The 19,788-nt window shown below is 45.3% G+C and overlaps 1 protein-coding gene across 5 annotated transcripts in view; it reads right to left on the bottom strand.

Moving 5' to 3' along the window:
• Positions 1–16,708, bottom strand: part of DISC1 (DISC1 scaffold protein) — a 430,685-nt gene extending 413,977 nt beyond the window's left edge. For 3 of the 5 annotated variants that reach the window (XM_059882639.1, XM_059882640.1, XM_059882641.1), the window contains exon 1: positions 16,309–16,704. In XM_059882639.1, coding sequence (XP_059738622.1) covers positions 16,309–16,366 — 58 coding nt within the window. In that variant the 5' untranslated portion in view covers positions 16,367–16,704. Of the gene's footprint in view, positions 1–16,308 lie in introns of all 5 variants that reach the window. The other 2 variants (XM_059882642.1, XM_059882643.1) reach the window with 2 other exon arrangements.
• Between the last annotated feature and the right edge of the window lie 3,080 nt (positions 16,709–19,788).

The following is a 19,788-nucleotide window of genomic DNA, read 5'->3' as shown; positions in this document are numbered from 1 at the left end:
TCAAGACAGTATGGTACTGGCACAAAGACAGAAATATAGATTAATGGAACAAAATAGAAAGCCCAGAGATAAATCCACGCACATATGGACACCTTATCTTTGACAAAGGAGGCAAGAATATACAATGGATTAAAAACAATCTCTTTAACAAGTGGTGCTGGGAAATCTGGTCAACCACTTGTAAAAGAATGAAACTAGAACACTTTCTAACACCATATACAAAAATAAACTCAAAATGGATTAAAGATCTCAACGTAAGACCAGAAACTATAAAACTCCTAGAGGAGAACATAGGCAAAACACTCTCTGACATACATCACAGCAGGATCCTCTATGACCCACCTCCCAGAATATTGGAAATAAAAGCAAAAATAAACAAATGGGACCTAATTAAACTTAAAAGCTTCTGCACATCAAAGGAAACTATTAGCAAGGTGAAAAGACAGCCTTCAGAATGGGAGAAAATAATAGCAAATGAAGCAACCGACAAACAACTAATCTCAAAAATATACAAGCAACTCCTACAGCTCAACTCCAGAAAAATAAATGACCCAATCAAAAAATGGGCCAAAGATCTAAATAGACATTTCTCCAAAGAAGACATACAGATGGCTAACAAACACATGAAAAGATGCTCAACATCACTCATTATCAGAGAAATGCAAATCAAAACCACTATGAGATACCATTTCACACCAGTCAGAATGGCTGCGATCCAAAAGTCTACAAATAATAAATGCTGGAGAGGGTGTGGAGAAAAGGGAACCCTCTTACACTGTTGGTGGGATTGCAAACTAGTACAGCCACTATGGAGAACAGTGTGGAGATTCCTTAAAAAACTGGAAATAGAACTGCCTTATGATCCAGCAATCCCACTGCTGGGCATACACACTGAGGAAACCAGAAGGGAAAGAGACACGTGTACCCCAATGTTCATCGCAGCACTGTTTATAATAGCCAGGACATGGAAGCAACCTAGATGTCCATCAGCAGATGAATGGATAAGAAAGCTGGGGTACATATACACAATGGAGTATTACTCAGCCATTAAAAAGAATACATTTGAATCAGTTCTAATGAGGTGGATGAAACTGGAGCCTATTATACAGAGTGAAGTAAGCCAGAAGGAAAAACACCAATACAGTATACTAACGCATATATATGGAATTTAGAAAGATGGTAACAATAACCCTGTATACGAGACAGCAAAAGAGACACTGATGTATAGAACAGGCTTATGGACTCTGTGGGAGAGGGAGAGGGTGGGAAGATTTGGGAGAATGGCATTGAAACACGTGAAATGTCATGTATGAAACGAGATGCCAGTCCAGGTTCAATGCACGATGCTGGATGCTTGGGGCTGGTGCACTGGGACGACCCAGAGGGATAGTATGGGGAGGGAGGAGGGAGGAGGGTTCAGGATGGGGAACACATGAGAAATAAAATTAAAAAAAAAAAAAAAAAAGACCATCCCCATGGAAAAGAAATGCAAAAAAGAAAAATGGCTGTCTGAGGAGGCCTTACAAATAGCTGAGAAAAGAAGAGAAGCGAAAAGCAAAGGAGAAAAGGAAAGATAACACCCATTTGAATGCAGAGTTCCAAAGAATAGCAAGGAGAGATAAGAAAGCCTTCCTCAGTGATCAATGCAAAGAAATAGATGGAAACAACAGAATGGGAAAGACTAGAGATCTCTTCAAGAAAATTAGAGATACCAAGGGAACATTTTATGCAAAGATGGGCACAATAAAGGATAGAAATGGTATGGACCTAACAGAAGCAGAAGATGTTAAGAAGAGGTGGCAAGAATACACAGAAGAACAGTACAAAAAAGATCTTCATGACCCAGATAATCATGATCACTCACCTAGAGCCAGACATCCTGGAATGTGAAGTCAAGTGGGCCTTAGAAAGCATCACTACAAACAAAGTTAGTGGAGGTGATGGAATTCCAGCTGAGCTATTTCAAATCCTAAAAGACGATGATGTGAAAGTGCTGCACTCAATATGCCCGCAAATTTGGAAAACTCAGCAGTGGCCACAGGACTGGAAAAGGTCAGTTTTCATTCCAATCCCAAAGAAAGGCAATGCCAAAGAATGTTCAAACTACCGCACAATTGCACTCATCTCAGACACTAGTAAAGTAATGCTCAAAACTCTCCAAGCCAGGCTTCAGCAATACGTGAACTGTGGACTTCCAGATGTTCAAGCCGGTTTTAGAAAAGGCAGAGGAACCAGAGATCAAATTGCCAACATCTGCTGGATCATGGAAAAAGCAAGAGAGTTCCAGAAAAACATCTATTTCTGCTTTATTGACTATGCCAAAGCCTTTGACTGTGTGGATCACAATAAACTGTGGAAAATTCTGAAAGAGATGGGAAAATCAGACCACCTGACCTGCCTCTTGAGAAACCTATATGCAGGTCAGGAAGCAACAGTTAGAACTGGACATGGAACAACAGACTGGTTCCAAATAGGAAAAGGAGTACGTCAAGGCTGTATACTGACACCCTGCTTATTTAACTTATATGCAGAGTACGTCATGAGAAACGCTGGGCAGGAAGAAGCACACGCTGGAATCAAGATTGCTGGGAGAAATATCAATAACCTCAGATATGCAGATGATACCACCTTTATGGCAGAAAGTGAAGAGGAACTAAAAAACCTCTTGATGAAAGTGAAAGAGGAGAGTGAAAAAGTTGGCTTAAAGCTCAACATTCAGAAAACTAGATCATGGTATCCGGCACCATCACTTCATGGCAAATAGATGGGGAGACAGTGGAAACAATATCAGACTTTATTTTTCTGGGCTCCAAAATCACTACAGATGGTGACTGCAGCCATGAAATCAAAAGACACTTACTCCTTGGAAGGAAAGTTATGACCAACCTAGATAGCATATTCAAAAGCAGAGACATTACTTTGCCAACAAAGATCCGTCTAGTCAAAGCTATGGTTTTTCCTGTGGTCATGTATGGATGTGAGAGTTGGACTTTGAAGAAAGCTGAGCACCAAAGAATTGATGCTTTTGAACTGTGGTGTTGGAGAAGACTCTTGAGAGTCCCTTGGACTGCAAGGAGATCCAACCAATCCATCCTAAAGGAGATCAGTCCTGGGTGTTCATTGGAGGACTGATGCCAAAGCTGAAACTGCAATACTTTGGCCACCTCATGTGAAGAGTTGACTCGCTGGAAAACACCCTGATGCTGGGAGGGATTGGGGGTAGGAGGAGAAGGGGACAACAGAGGATGACATGGCTGGATGGCATCACCGACTCGATGGACATGAGTTTGAGTAAACTCCGGGAGTTGGTGATGGACAGGGAGGCCTGGCGTGCTGCGATTCATGGGGTTGCAAAGTCGGACACGACTGAGAGACTGAATTGAACTGATGACTGACTCAGATTGTTGTATGGCAGAAACCAACATAACATGGTAAAAATTTTTTTAAATAATAAAAAACACTATAATATTCAACACAATTATTATACTTAGCAATAAACACTGCAGTTGATAAATTCTAAATTAACAAATTCCTTCTTTCTTTTCCCACTCTCCTACCCAGCTATCCATCCATCCATCCTATAAAATATTCACTGGATACCCACTAGCTGCTGGTCACTTCTTGATAATTTTGGTGTATCCCAATGGCCAATCATTTTGATGAAACAGCATCCAGAAATGCCAAAAAATGAATTCTCCTTTCTCCACTGCACTGTGACTTGTCAAGGGTATGAACAACAATATACAATTCTCTTTTTTATTCAAAAGGCCACCGTGGTATCTAGCAATGTGATTTGTGCATTACAACAAACTTCTGAACTGAAATGAACTTCTGGAACTCTGATTTCCAAAGATATAAAAATTAACAGACTTGGTTAATCCACCCACTGGATTGCTCAATCTAAAATACAGTAAAGCATTTAATTCAACTCAAAGTGTAGTAAGCTATGATGTACTACATACATGAGAGACAAGGAGATAACCGGAGAGCTTCCTTGAGCTGAAGGGGTTTACACTGGAGGCAGAAAGCAGGTTAAGAAACAAAAAAAAAAACCTGCCACAGAACACAAGTGGCAAAGAGTAGATGATTCCAGAAGACCAGGGAAGGCTGGAAGTATTGAAATAGCGCAAGACGCTATTTCTCCTCTCCCCAGCCCCCACCCCATCCTCAGCCTGCCTTTGTCTGCGGAAAAACTTTAGCCAAAAAATAAGTTTGACCAGAGAAGTGAGAAAATGCAGAAACAAAGGAAAACAGTCCAACAATACTAAATAATAATAGTTCAGACATTAAGTATAAAGACCTATAATTCCTTTTCAGGGGATATAGCTAATATTCTGAACCATGTGCTATGAGCGATCTTATAGATACTGAAACCCCACCAAGTTGAAGAAGTTAACCACGTGATGACCAGGCTGTAACCATGACATAAGTCGAGAATTGGTCTCAAGGAAATGGGAACAAACTGACCCTAAAACCGAAGATTAACTGAAGATTAATAATCAAGATGATGCTGGTCAGACCACCGATGACCAATTTCAAGAGCTGACTGTGCTGTTTCTGCATGTAGCCCCCTACCTCTGTCTGTAAAAGTCTTGCCCCGTGATTGTCAGTGGGGAGGAGGGGGATTGATTTGGACAGGAGTCTGCCCTCCCCATCTTCCCTACCAGTTGCTGGAATCCAAAATAAAGCAAACTTTCCTTTCCACCAATCTTGCCTCTTTATTGGCTTTTGAGCGGTGAGCTGCCAGACCCCACTTTTGGATACAGTAAAATGAGGTGTGGAGACTTGGGACAAAGAGGGCAGATGCCATCATGTTCTTGGTGGGCAGAATCAAGCGAGCCAGAGCATTCGTTTTAGGGATTTGGTGGACTGTTCATGGAAGGCCTGGAAAGGAGTGCTAAGAATTTGCCTACAGGACAGTAATGAGTATTTGCACAAGGAAGAGTGACCTAACCAGATCTCTCCTTTGGAAAGATTATCCTGGCAGTAGTATCCAGGCCTGACTGTCAGGAGGTACTGAGCAGAGAAATACTGACACAAACAAATGTCAGGACTGCGAAGGCACAGGAAGGCCTTTGGAAGACACAGATGCCTTTGGAAGAAGCATCCTAAGAATGACTGTAAAGCTCTGAGGGTTGCCTTAAATCACTTGGAAAGAATACCAGGCTTTGTTAGATCTTCCCTTTAGACTGGACGGTCCTTGTGGACAATCCAATACATCTTTAAACACACTGCTTTATACACCACAGTGCCATGCAGACAGTAGGTGCCAAATAAATGTTCCTGAACAGATGAATAAATACAATGAAATGAATAAATGGATAAGTTAGTGTCTTTAGAAGAGAATTCTATACCCAGAGAAAGGAAAACAAAAGAAGTGATCAGAGTCAAGGTAATTTAAGGCTTCAAATCTATTATTTGAATTAAATGCAGAATATCTATGCCCACAGTCAGCTGTCTCGCATTTCACTATGCCTGGCCCATGGCTATAATGAAAAACACCAGGGAAATATTAATAATTGTACAGAGTCGATAAGAGAGTAGATGTTAAAAGTTCTCATCACAAGAAAAAGACTTTGTAACCATGTAAGACTCTAATGCTGGGAGGGATTGAGGGCAGGAGGAGAAGGGGATGACAGAGGATGAGATGGCTGGATGGCATCACCGACTCGATGGACGTGAGTCTGGGTGAACTCCGGGAGTTGGTGATGGACAGGGAGGCCTGGCGTGCTGCGATTCATGGGGTCGCAAAGAGTCGGACACGACTGAGCGACTGAACTGAACTGAACTGAAGGTGGTGAATGTAACTAGACTTACTGTGGTGATCATTTCACAATTTACACAAATAGCAAATCACCATGTTGTACACCTAGTCTAACCTTGTTTGTGTCAAATATATCTCAATTTAAAAAAAAAGAATTGTACTGAGATGTGCAAAATTTTTTCATTTGAAGATTTGTAATCACACAGCAGCATTCACAAGTCTATGTTTCCAGTGCATTAGAAACACAGCCCCCACTGATCTATTTTTGACCACTGTGAAACAGTCCTTCTTCGGCTATCAGTATTTTACCAAGATGAGACGTGCTTTCATCTATAAATGCAAAACACCTTCTCCTGTGTCAAAAATAAAGCCTAATAATTATGCCAAATCATCTTAGCAATCTACTTGCAAATTAAGAAACCACAGGTATGAAAAAGAAAAGTTACGTTGGTGTCCACGTCGCAAAACCAAATTTAAAGTCAGATTCTACATTCAAGACACAATTCAGTCATTAAATTTAGATATTTCCCCCTTCAACCTGTGAAAGCATTTAGTCCCCATGCAGGGCCACCTGTCAAATGCACGTTTCTATTCCTGGTCACTGTGTTTGCCTGAGTGAACACGATCGTGTTAATGATTAATATCAATCCTAGATACAGGTAACCCTGGGAAGGTCAAGTACCAACTGCATTCAGGCAGCTGACTGCAGTGGGGAGGCAGTCTGAGCCTCTTGAAATGGAACCATGTGGGTGGGGGAGGAGGCAAAATGTGAAACCCCACAGAGCAGGGACTAGGAAATTCACAGTCCCCCAAGTCCCAGACAATCCCAGTCCTCCAGGACAAGAGTCGCCGAATCCGAGAGCTGAAAGGGTCCCCACACATCGTCCACTGCAGCCCCCACCTGCCCCAGATGCAGACTCCCCCGTATGGGCACCCCAGAATCAGCCAACACTAACTTAAATGTTTCTGGGGCAAAAAACTAACACTTTTCAAGATGGCCTCTTCCATTGACCGACAACTTTTTAGCAAGTTTTTCTCTAGGTTAAGTTCAAGGACATCAGTCCTGGGTGTTCATTGGAAGGACTGATGTTGAAGCTGAAACTCCAATACTTTGGCCACCTGATGCAAAGAGCTGACTCATTTGAAAAAGACCCTGATGCTGGGAAAGATTGAGGGCAGGAGGAGAGGGGGATGACAGAGGATGAGATGGTTGTATGGCATCACCAACTCAGTGGACATGGGTTTGAGTAGGCTCCGGGAGTTGGTGATGGACAGGGAGGCCTGGCGTGCTGCGGTTCACAGGGTCGCAAAGAGTTGGACACGACTGAGCAACTGAACTAAACTCAAGTTCAAAATTGACATCCTACTCATGTGTGGCTCTATTTGTAATTCTGGGCCAAGAAGGCACTCTAAATGTCGAATGAATTACAAATGATTAGTGAACAGATGGGGCCTTACAGATCAATGACAATATTGGAAAAAGAAATCACTCACAAATTTAAGCTTTTAAGAGCCATGATGGCTCAAAAATATATAAATAAGGGTTTGGTTTGATTCACTTAATATTACTTAAGCAGAGGGGGATCATGCAGCACTATGGAATGAAGCATACTTAACGGAAACAGTTCTAAGTAAGGGGAGAGGACTCAGGTCCTAATACTCACTCTGCTGCTCTCACCCACACTCCACACCTGTCAACTAAGCCAGCCAGATCCCGATCTCCACCATCACTTAAGACTGTCAGAACTCTGATGTGACTTATCCCCAAAGACTGTTGTGCCAAAACTCCAGGAATTTCTGTCTTACTCCAGGAATTTTTGTCTTAACTTCATTTCTCTGAGAGTTCAAACCCATCTGCAAACAAAGGGTAAAAGTCCTACCAAGGGGACTTCACTTGTGGTCCAGTGGCTAAGACTCTGCATTGCCAATGCAAGAGATTCATGTTCAATCCCTGGTTAGAGAACTAAGATCCCATATACTGCAACTAAAGATCCCATGGGCTGTAACTAAGACCTGGCACAGCCAAATAAATGAATTAAAAAAAAAAAAAAAAAAAGTCCTACCACGGCAGGCAAATGCAGGGGTTGAACAGGTAGAATTATATCCACCTGTTTTCAGGATGAGCACAAGGCAACATGGTTGGGAAATTAACCTGAAGTTGATTGGGAATGAGAACCTAGGGCTATTTATTTCAATTACCTAATGTGAGACCGTTATAATATACATACATACATATACAGTTCAGTTCAGTCACTCAGTCATGTCCGACTCTTTGCGACCCCATGAATCGCAGCATGCCAGGCCTCCCTGTCCATCACCAACTCCTGGAGTTCACCCAGACTCACGTCCATCGAGTCAGTGATGCCATCCAGCCATCTCATCCTCTGTCGTCCCCTTCTCCTCCTGCCGCCAATCCCTCCCAGCATCAGAGTCTTTTCCAATGAGTCAACTCTTCGCATGAGGAGGCCAAAGTATTGGAGTTTCAGCTTTAGCATCATTCCTTCCAAAGAAATCCCAGGGCTGATCTCCTTCAGAATGGACTGGTTGGATCTCCTTGCAGTCCAAGGGACTCTCAAAGCGTCTTCTCCAACACCACAGTTCAAAAGCATCAATTCTTCGTCACTCAGTCTTCTTTACAGTCCAACTCTCACATCCATACATGACCACAGGAAAAACCACAGCCTTGACTAGACAGACTTTTGTTGGCAAAGTAATGTCTCTGCTTTTGAATATGCTATCTAGGTTGGTCATATCTTTCCTTCCAAGGAGTAAGCGTCTTTTAATTTCATGGCTACAGTCACCATCTGCAGTGATTTTGGAGCCCAGAAAAATAAAGTCTGCCACTGTTTCCACTGTTTCCCCATCTATTTTCCATGAAGTGATGGGACTGGATGCCATGATCTTTGTCGTCTGAATGTTGAGCTTTAAGCCAACTTTTTCACTCTCCACTTTCACTTTCATCAAGAGGCTTTTGAGTTCCTCTTCACTTTCTGCCATAAGGGTGGTGTCATCTGCATATCTGAGGTTATTGAGATTTCTCCCGGCAATCTTGATTCCAGCTTGTGTTTCTTCCAGCCCGGCATTTCTCATGATGTACTCTGCATGAGTTAAATAAGCAGGGTGACAATATACAGCCTTGACATACTCCTTTTCCTATTTGGAACCAGTCGTTGTTCCATGTCCAGTTCTAACTGTTGCTTCCTGACCTGCATACAGATTTCTCAAGAGGCAGGTCAGGTGTCTGGTATTCCCATGTCTTTCAGAATTTTCCACAGTTTATTGTGATCCACACAGTCAAAGGCTTTGGCATAGTCAATAAAGCAGAAATAGATGTTTTTCTGGAACTCTCTTGCTTTTTCCATGATCCAGCGGATGTTGGCAATTTGATCTCTGGTTCCTCTGCTTTTTCTAAAACCAGCTTGACATACATACATAATTATAATGTATGGATGTGAGAGTTGGACTGTGAAGAAAGCTGAGTGCTGAAGAATTGATGCTTTTGAACTGTGGTGTTGGAGAAGGCTCTTGAGAGTCCCTTGGACTGCAAGGAGATCCAACCAGTCCATTCTGAAGGAGATCAGCCCTGGGATTTCTTTGGAAGGAATGATGCTAAAGCTGAAACTCCAATACTTTGGCCACCTCATGGGAAGAGTTGACTCATTGGAAAAGACTCTGATGCTGGGAGGGATTGGCGGCAGGAGGAGAAGGGGACGACAGAGGATGAGATGGCTGGATGGCATCACTGACTCGATGGATGTGAGTCTGAGTGAACTCCGGGAATTGGTGATGGACAGGGAGGCCTGGTGTGCTGCGATTCATGGGGTCACAAAGAGTCAGACACAACTGAGCGACTGAACTGAACTGAACTGAATGTGAGACCAGGCCTTCTACACTCATGTTTAATGTTATAAGGGCCAAATATATATTTCCCAGCCCTGCACTTGATAAATACACTTGTCCATGCCTCACCGGCCAGAACTCAAGAGGTTTGACCACTTGATCATTTGAGGCTTCATCCAGCAGTAAGTTCTGCGATTCTGTTATAAACACCAATCGACCCGAGTGATCTCAGGAAGCTCCACGTCTCTATCATCCATTTCTGAGCTATGACGGGAGGCAAGTGGCCAAAAGGAAGGAGCACTGAGTAAAATGAAGCAGACAGAAAATCGACAGTCATGTCAGCAACTGAGCACACCACATGGGCCCCCACTGCCTTCCAAAGCCAGAGAGAAATATTACGTCACTAACTGGTCAGCCACAGTTCTCCTTTCCCACTTCCACTTGGTATGAAAAATGGGAAGCTGATGGTGAAGTTTGTGCTCAAAGAAGCAGCTGGTAAACTGATTTCAAAAGAGAAAATGGATCAGAATGGTCAAGGTATCTGTGGCAGATATTTTTAAAAGGGCATGACTGTTGCATGAAAGATATTTGCTAAGGAATTTTTACCACAGGAGTTCAAGTTGAGAATAGCAACAGAAGACTCCCAAGGGCTAAAAAAGCTTACGTGACTAGATGGTGCTCTCTTGAAAGTGCTTGGCCAAGGGCAGCCCCAGCAGTGCCCAGAGGGGACCCTCCCCAGCCCCAGGGTGACTGCCCAGGGCCTCTCTGGAAGCAGCGTTCTCTGCTGGCTTTGCATGAGAACCTGGCATATAAGCTGAATTACTGTCATCATTGCCAAAAAAAAAAAAAAATTATTCTAATTCTGGTCTAATAATACTAATCTAAAAATTCTATGCTCAAAAACTGTCCTGTGCCAAGCTTCAGATCTTATTATTTAAACATCACTGGGCTTCCCAGGTGGCGCTAGTGGTAAGACAAGGCATGCAGTTTCGATCCCTGGTCGAGACTACGATCACACATGCCACAGTCAAAACAAGACCTCAAGTGATGAGCAGGTTTGTAAATGACTGTGCTCCTTCAGGGGCTTCCCAGGTGGCTCCAGTGGTAAAGAACCCACCTGCTAATGCAGGAGACATAAGAGACACGGGTTCAATCCCTGGGTCAGAAATATCCCCTGGAGGAGGCCATGGCAGCCCACTCTAGTATTCCTGCCTGGAGAATACCCATGGACAGAGGAGCCTGACTGAGGTCCATAGGGTTGCAAAGAGTCAGACAGTACTAAAGCAGCTTGGCACACACAAAGATCATCACTGTCTTCATTCTGAAGATCTTTCATCAAACTTTGACCAAAATCACAATAAAATTCAGACATTAATGATATAATCTCTAATCCTTCTTCACTCAAAATTTCAAGAATTTTTTTTAAAAAGGAAATGTTTTAATGAGCATAATAAATTTGGACTTTTTCTAAACTAATACCTTAATGTTTGCACAATGAGCAAGTATTATTTTTGTCATCTAATTAAACAATAATAGTTTGCATGCAGTGTTTTGGAAACATATAAATTAATGAACATGGCATAGAAATGGATTACAAGAACAGAGACACCAAACTATTGATCTGCATTGGTGGAATTATGGTGGTTTTCAATGTTCTTTTTCTCATTTGTAGTTTCCTAAGAGCACAAGTTACTTCTGGAAAAAGAAAAAAGAAGAAGAGAAACAACGGAACAGGGAATTGGTTCTGCAGCACAGAAACCTGGCCTTCACTTTCCCTCAGGTATACAGACTTTGCCTGAAAGCCCATTAATGGCGGCATCTCATGTGAGCAGTGAGGTCCCTGCAGAAATGTCCTGGGTCCTAGCCTTGCCAGGTAATCATAACCCCAAAAGCCTCAATCCCAGCTTACCCTTTTTGTGCCAACTTAAGGGTCCTGGCAAATATGTGTGTTAAAGCATTCATGCAAAGTCCATTTAGTTTTGAGATTTCTGATAAGTTCTCTTTTTTTTTTCTTTTTCTCAGAGCAATTATTTTTTAAAAGGAGATTTCTGATGATTTCTTGTGATACGTTTTTATATGAGATTTTAATACTTTTTTTCTCTGCAAATTTTCATTGTTTATTTTGGAAAGAAGATAGCTTAAAATGGCATTTTTTACATAGGGATGAAAACAAGATTATTTCAGTCTCTTCTTCCAGAGTTAACAATTCACCCATGTTTTAGAGTCTGTAAATATGTAGGGTATATAGTTACCAGTGATCTAACATAGGTGTGCTTGAACATCAGTTTATCTCCATAACTTTAGTTCAGCCAGTGGTTGAGAACACAACTGTGAGAGGCACCAGTCCACAGTTCTAACCCTGCTTCTACCTTTAATGGCTATGTGACTTGGAAATAAGAGGGGTGAATCTGCTTCTCAGATTTGTATGGGGAAAATGAAAATCATAAGTAGCTACCTTACAATGGTCTGGGGCAGATTTCATCACAGCAATTCCTGATAGACCGCCTGGCATACTGCAAGCTCTAAAAAAACTGCAGACTTTCTTATTCCCTCCTGGTAGCACTGATATCTTCTATTTGCAGTCAGTCATATGCTCCAAGGTACTCGCACCATTTACTTCACTGAATCCTCAGGCAGCTCTAACCCAAAAGTTACTGTCCCCATTATATCTTTTTTTGTAAACAGATGAGGAAACTGAGGATCGAGGACACACAGCTTAGAAAGAAGCTCCGGGCCTCTTTTTGCTCAGTGCCAGATTCTCAACTGGGCTTCCCAGTGTCTCAGATGGCAAAGAATCTGCCTGCAGTGTGGGAGACCCAGGGTTTCATCCCTGGGTGGGAAGATTCCCTCAAAAGATTTCATGTGCCACTTGTGAACTTATTAAGATTAAATTTCTTTTTAAATACTCTGCTATTCACAGTCAGCAAAAACAAGACCAGGAGCTGACTGTGGCTCAGATCATGAACTCCTTATTGCAAATTCAGACTTAAATTGAAGAAAGTAAGGAAAACCACTAGACCATTCAGGTATGACCTAAATCAAATCCCTTACAATTATACAGTGAAAGTGACAAATAGATTCAAGGGATTAGATCTGATAGACAGAGTGCCTGAAGAACTATGGATGGAGGTTCGTGACATTGTAAAGGAGGCAGTGATCAAGACCATTCCCAAGAAAAAGAAATGCAAAAAGGCAAAATGGTTGTCTGAGAAGGCCTTACAAATAACTGTAAAAAGAAGAGAAGCTAAAGGCAAAGGAGAAAAGGAAAGATACACCCATTTGAATGCAGAGTTCCAAAGAATAGCAAGGAGAGATAAGAAAGCCTTCCTCAGGGATCAGTGCAAAGAAACAGAGGAAAACAAGAGAATGGGAAAGACTAGAGATCTCAAGAAAATTAGAGATACCAAGGGAACATTTCATGCAAAGATGAGCACAATAAAGGAAAGAAATGATATGGACCTAACAGAAGCAGAAGATATTAAGAAGAGGTGGCAGGAATACACAGAAGAACTACACAAAGAAGATCTTCAATACCCAGATAACCACAGTGGTGTGATCACTCACCTAGAGCCAGACATCCTGGAATGCGAAGCCAAGTGGGCCTTAGGAAGCATCACTATGCTTCCTAACAAAGCTAGTGAAGGTGATGGAATTCCAGCTGAGCTATTTCAAATCTTAAAAGACGAGGCTGTGAAAGTGCTGCAGTCAGTATGCCAGCAAATTTGAAAAACTCAGCAGTGGTCACAGGACTGGAAAAGGTCAGTTTTCATTCCAATCCCAGAGAAAGGCAATGCCCAAAAATGTTCAAACTACCACACAACTGCGCCCATCTCACACGCCAGCAAAGTAATGCTCAAAATTCTCCAAGCCAGATTTCAACAGTAGGTGAACCATGAACTTCCAGATGTTCAAGCTGAATTTAGAAAAGGCCAACATCTGTTAGATCATCGAAAAAGCAAGAGAGCTCCAGAAAAATATATACTTTTGCTTTACTGACTACACCAAAGTCTTTGACTGTCTGAATCACAGTAACTGTGAAAAACTTTTCAAGAGATGGGAATACCAGACCACCTGAACTGCCTCCTGAGAAATCTGTATGCAGGTCAAGAAGCAACAGTTAGAACTGGACATGGAACAACAGACTGGTTCCCAATCGGGAAAGGAGTACTTCAAGGCTGTATATTGTCACCCTGGTTATTTAACTTCTATGCAGACTACATCATGAGAAACGCTGGGCTGGATGAAGCACAAGCTGGAATCAAGATAGCTGGTATAAATATCAATAACTTCAGATATGCAGATGACCCCACTCTTACAGCAGAAAGTGAAGAGGAACTAAAGAGCCTCTTGATGAAAGTGAAAGAGGAAAGTGAAAAAGTTGGCTTAAAACTCAACATTAAGAAAACTAAGATCATGGCATCTGGTCCCATCTCTTCATGGCAAATAGATGGGGAAACAATGGACACAGTGAGACTTTATTTTCTTGGGCTCCAAAATCACTGCAGATGGTGACTGCAGCCATGAAATTAAAAGGTGCTTGCTCCTTGGAAGAAAAGCTATGACCAACCTAGACAGCATACTGAAAAGCAGAGATTACTTTGCCAAAAAGGTCCATCTAGTCAAAGCTATGGTTTTCCCAGTAGTCACGTATGGAGGTGAGAGTTGGACCATAAAGAAAGCTGAGCACTGAAGAATGGATGCTTTTGAACTGTGGTGTTGGAGAAGACTCTTGAGAGTCCCTTGAACTGCAAGGAGATCCAACCAGTCAATCCTAAAGGAAATCAGTCCTGAATATTCATTGGAAGGACTGATGCTGAAGCTGAAACTCCAATCCTTTGGCCACCTGATGTGAAGAACTGACTCATTGGAACAGACCCTGATGCTGGGAAAGATTGAAGGCCGGAGGAGAAGGGGACGACAGAGGATGAGATTGGATAGCATCACCGACTCGATGAACATGAGTTTCAGCAAGCTCTGGGAGTTGGTGATGGACAGGGAAGCCTGGCGTGCTGCAGTCCACGGGGTTACAAAGAGGTGGACACGACTGAGCAACTGAAGTGAAGGGAGCTGATTCATAGTTCACGAGAGGATGTAGTTTTTCCAGATGGCACAGTGATAAAGAATCTGTTTGCAGATGCAGGAGACAAGGGTTCTATCCCTGGGTCAGGAAGATCCCCTGGAGAAGGAAATGGCAACCAATTCCAGTATTTTTGCCTGGAAAATCCCATGGACAGAGGAGCCTGGTGGGCTAGACTCCATGGGGTTGCAAAGAGTCAGACATGACTGAACACTCACACATGCACACATTCATACTATAATCAAATCAAACTGGTGGGCTTTTTTTTTTTTTTTTTACACCACTCCAAATTAATTGGGTTTTGCTTAGTGAAAAGAGCATCTGAGGCTCTTATTTAGAGCTTACTATGTATCTCAGCAACCAGCTTGGGTATTCACATCCATGGCCACAGTTAAACCCACAGCGACTCTATGAGGTGGCCTTGTCATTGTCCCCATTTCATAAATGGGGCAACTAAGGCACAGCTAAGTGCAGGATTGAGATGCAAGCTAACTGTCCAGCTCTTAAGACTCTGCTGCTGCTGCTGCTGCTGCTGCTAAGTCACTTTAGTCGTGTCAGACTCTGTGCGACCCCATAGACGGCAGCCCACCAGGCTCCCCCGTCCCTGGGATTCTCCAGGTGAGAACACTGGAGTGGGGTGCCATTGCCTTAAGACTCTGGTATTATCCAAATCGCACTTGCCTGCCCAACTGACCATACATTTTGCAAAGTGTTTTCACACACAGCAGCTTTCCCGACGGGATGGGGAGCGGGGAGGTTACCAGTGTTCTTTTGTATATGTGATGAAATCGAGGCTCAGCGCTGTTAAAGGAGCTGTCGAAGTTACCCGGCCTTCTTCCAGTCCAGCAAGGACACACAACTCCCTCACTCCAAATCTCATTCTCATCCCAAAGTCTCAAATTCCTTTGCACATGTATTTTAAAAGCGAGATGGCAGGAGACATCCTGTCATTCCTGCAAAGCAACTGTGCACTTCACGGCCTCAGTGTCAACCCTGAGCGCTGACAGCGTTGACAGCTTGACCGGGGCCCCCGGCTCCAGCTCCGAGCCAGCCGTGGGCATCATTGAACTGGAGGAAGTGGGAGGTGAAACTGCTCTCAGAGCAGCGCCTTGGGACGGTGCCAGCACCGCGTCCCCCATCCCACCCCAATCTCCTCCCTCCAGGTCCTCGAGGGGTGAAACCCGAGACTCTGCGGGGTGTCAGGACGCGGTCCCCGGACCAGGCGGCGGGGCGTGCCTTGTCCCACGAGTGCTCAGGGGAGGGCGCGCGGAGCCCCGAGCCTCTGCTGGCTCAGTCCCCGGGCGCAGCCAACCCCGGCGCGCGGTCACGCCGCCTTCCTCGGCCACCGGGACCCACGGGGGCGGGAACTGCGGATCCCGGAATCTCAGCACCGTCTTCCGGGAGGACCTGGCCGGGTCGGCGCTGGCGGGCAGCCCCAGGCCCGACAAAGACTTCACTTCGGCACGCTTCGCGCCCTGCCTCAGTTTCCCTCAGCCCGCAAGAGTGCAGAAACCCTAGATATCAACCGAGGAGCACCCCAGACCTAAACGATCTCCAGAGGACAGAGCTCACCCTCGCCGCGGAACCCTCGCCCTGACCCGCCGGGCGGCCGTGACAGCACCCCTACCTGCGCGGTGGCCCCTGCCGCCACCGGCCGGGGCGCCCTGGGGACCCCCGCCCAGCATGCGCCCCGCCGGCTCCTCCCGATCCGCCTCCGCCTTCTCCAGCTCCGCTGCGGCCAGAGGGCTCTGTGCACCCGAGGCCCGCGTCCGGGGAAGCTAACGGCCGAGCCGGACGGGAAGTGGGGAGGGGGCTGGCGAGGAAGGGGAGGCTCCTTCCTCCTCCCGGGCTGGACCGGCTGTTTCCTCTCCAGCCTCGGCCCAGGCACGCGCGCGCGCACACACACACACACACACACACACACACACACACACACACAAGCGGACGGCTGGAGCGGGCGGGGCGCGCAAGCCCACAGCCTGGGTCACAGACCTCGGAAAGCTGATTTTTCACTCTCCCTCGGTGTTGGACGAAAATGAGAGGGGAAGTGCAGTGGAGAGGACGGGTGTTCGGGGAGGGAGAGACTAGGAGGCTCTCCTTGGAGGATGGGAGGGGTGATCTACGAGGGTACCTCCCAGACACTAATTAGGGAAGTGACCACAGGGTTGATGGAAGAGCTGGAGGGAGTGAGAAGGACTCGTTTCTCAAGGAGCGGGCGGGGGGCGGGGGGAGGATGAGGGGAGACTGCAGGTCACCCTGGGAAAGAGAGCGGGGCGAGTAGTTCTACATGAAATGAGTATCCAACTGTTTGAATCTTCTGGCAGCAGAACTGGGCTGGCCCCAGATCCGCCTCCCCACGTTGGGCAGCCAGCCCAGGACACAACTGCGATCCGTGCTGAGCTCCTAAGCCAGCCCACACTCGCCTGCTCTTGTGTTCATTCAAGGAGGCTCCTGGAGCATCCCTGAAGAGGCACCTGCCAGAAACGGTTCTCGCCCTTAAGGAGCTTCTCCGGCCTCCCATCGGGGGAAGATAAACATGCGCGTGTAAAACTAAATAACGACGTACAGCAGAATATGCCAAGAGCCAGAGGTCTGTCACGAAAGAGTGTAGAAGTGGGGGGAGGGGCGGTAAGAGGGAGTGCTGTGAAGAAGGGTCAGAAAGGCTCCCTGGAGGAAGGGGAAGGATCGTCCTAGACCTGGAGGAGAGTCGAGGTCGTTCAAAAGATCAGAACCGTGTGAGTGAAAACACCTGTATATGCTTAGAAGTCGGAGTGTTGTGGGACGGGATGAATGTGAGCGTGAATATGAAGAGTGTGGGGAACCGTTGGATGAGGCTGAATGTAATGACGGACACCACCAAACAGAGATCTGGATTCACTGCAGTTTGAGAGATTAGAACAAGCTCTGTTTGCTTCGCTAGTTGACAGAAATGGGAGGCAAGAGGTGACCAGCACTAAATGATGTGGAAATGCCAGAACTGCCTTGGTACACTGTAAAGGAATTATCTAAAGGCTTAGGCAGATTGAAATATGAGCATAGATTTATCACATAAGACCCACTTACTGACTCCCAGAGGGTCCAGAGGACACAGCATTCACCGTGACTCTGAGAAATAACTTTGTGACCCAGCATGCCTGGTCAACTCTTCTCTGTAGATCAGAAATTACAGTGGAAACTGCACCACTGCAGTGTGGGTCCTTAAATGCAGTGAGAATAGTTGGATCCCAGAGTGGCTGGAGCCAAATGGTGGCAATGAGTCACCCAAGGCAGGGTGGGCATGGTTTCTGTAATGGACAGCAAAGGCAAAGCAGCAACCAGAATAGTCTGACCCCCACAGACCTATGGCATTGACCATCCAGGATGAGAATTCTACTGAATTCTTATGTGATCTGTATGAGCAGGAAAGTTCTTGGTCAAACAAACAAAAACCTAACTTAAATTACCAAAACAGAGAGACTCTATCAGTTCCCAGACTTGAGTCAATTTGCAGACTCCAAACTCCTTGAACAAAGGGGATGTTTGTCTCCTCCAATATTCTGCAACATTGTCAAAAATATATACTATTACTCTTTATTGGAGCCTTCCCCAAAGGGACATATGGCCTTTTACTAGGGTGACTGCGCACTGGGGAAAAGGAAATAATCAGACTTTTCAGGAATTACTGGACACTGGCTGTGAACTGACACTGAGTCCAGGACATCCAGAACATCACTGCAGTACTAGTGCAAGCAAGGGTTTGTAGGGTCAGGTGATGAATGGAGTTTTAGCTCAGGTCCATCTCATAGTGGTCTCTGCACCCATACTGGGGTTATTTCTCCAGTTTTGGAATGCACTGTTCGAATAATTAGACTAATACTCAGCAACTGGCAGAATCCCTACATTGGCTCCATGACCCTTGAAGTGAGGGTTATTTTGTGAGAGAGCCAAGTGGAAGCCTCTACAGCTGCCTCTGCCTTGGATGAGCAAAGTGGTTGCGGTGGCAGTCCTGGAAGTTATCTAGAGGCTCAGCAATACAGACTTGCCCTCAGCAAAGCCAGTGTGACCATGGCCACCGCTGAGGGTCCAGTCCGCCAACAGCAGGACCATGGTCACCACTGAGGGTCCAGTCCGCCAACAGCAGGACCATGGTCACCACTGAGGGTCCAGTCCGCCAACAGCAGGACCATGGTCACCACTGAGGGTCCAGTCCGCCAACAGCAGGACCATGGTCACCACTGAGGGTCCAGTCCGCCAACAGCAGGACCATGGTCACCACTGAGGGTCCAGTCTGCCAACAGCAGGACCAACAGTGTGGAAGCATTCCCCAGTTAACCAAAGGCAACACTGCCTTCTTAGAGAGACTGCAGAGAGTAACGCCACCATCAAGGACTTGAAGATGCAGGGGTGGTGACTTCTACCACCTCCCCATGTGGCCTGTGAAGAAGACAGACAGAGCCTGAAGAATGACAATGGATCATCATAAACTAAACCAGATGGTGATTCCAATTGCAGCTGCTGTACCAGATGTAGCTTCACTGTTTGAGCAAATTAACACATCCCCTAGTATCTGCTGTGCAGTATTGGTCTGGCAAAATGTTTCTTCTGCATACCTGTTAGTAAAGACCAACCACAGGGCAGCCTTCTTTCAGCTGGCAAAAACAGCAGTACAGTGAAGACTGCCCTCCCTCAAAGATAGATCAGTTCTCCAGCCCTACATCCTAATTTGGTCAAGCAGGGACCCTATTGTCTTTCTGTTCTAGAAGACCTCACACTGGTCCATAGCACTGATGATGTTATGCTGATTGGACCTAGTGTGTAGGAAAGAGTAGCTCTTCTAGGCTTATTGGTGAGACATTTGTATGTCATGGGGTGGAAAGCAAATCTGACAAAAGTTCTAGAGATTTCCTTCTCAGTGGGTTTTCAAGAGATCTGGTAGTATAGGCTATCCATTCTAAGGTGAAGGATAAGAACTTCCCTGGTGGTCCAGTGGTTAAGAATCAGCCTTCCAATGCAGAGGATATGGGTTTGATCCCTGGCTGAGGAACTAAGATCCCACACACCACAGGGCAACTAAACCCACACGCCACAACGGCTGAGTCCGAGCAGCACAGCTAGAGAGAAGCCCCTG

The sequence above is a fragment of the Bos taurus genome, chromosome 28 (assembly GCF_002263795.3).
Source record: "Bos taurus isolate L1 Dominette 01449 registration number 42190680 breed Hereford chromosome 28, ARS-UCD2.0, whole genome shotgun sequence".
Taxonomy (NCBI): Eukaryota; Metazoa; Chordata; class Mammalia; order Artiodactyla; family Bovidae; genus Bos; species Bos taurus.
This window is presented reverse-complemented; position numbering and strand designations above follow the sequence as displayed.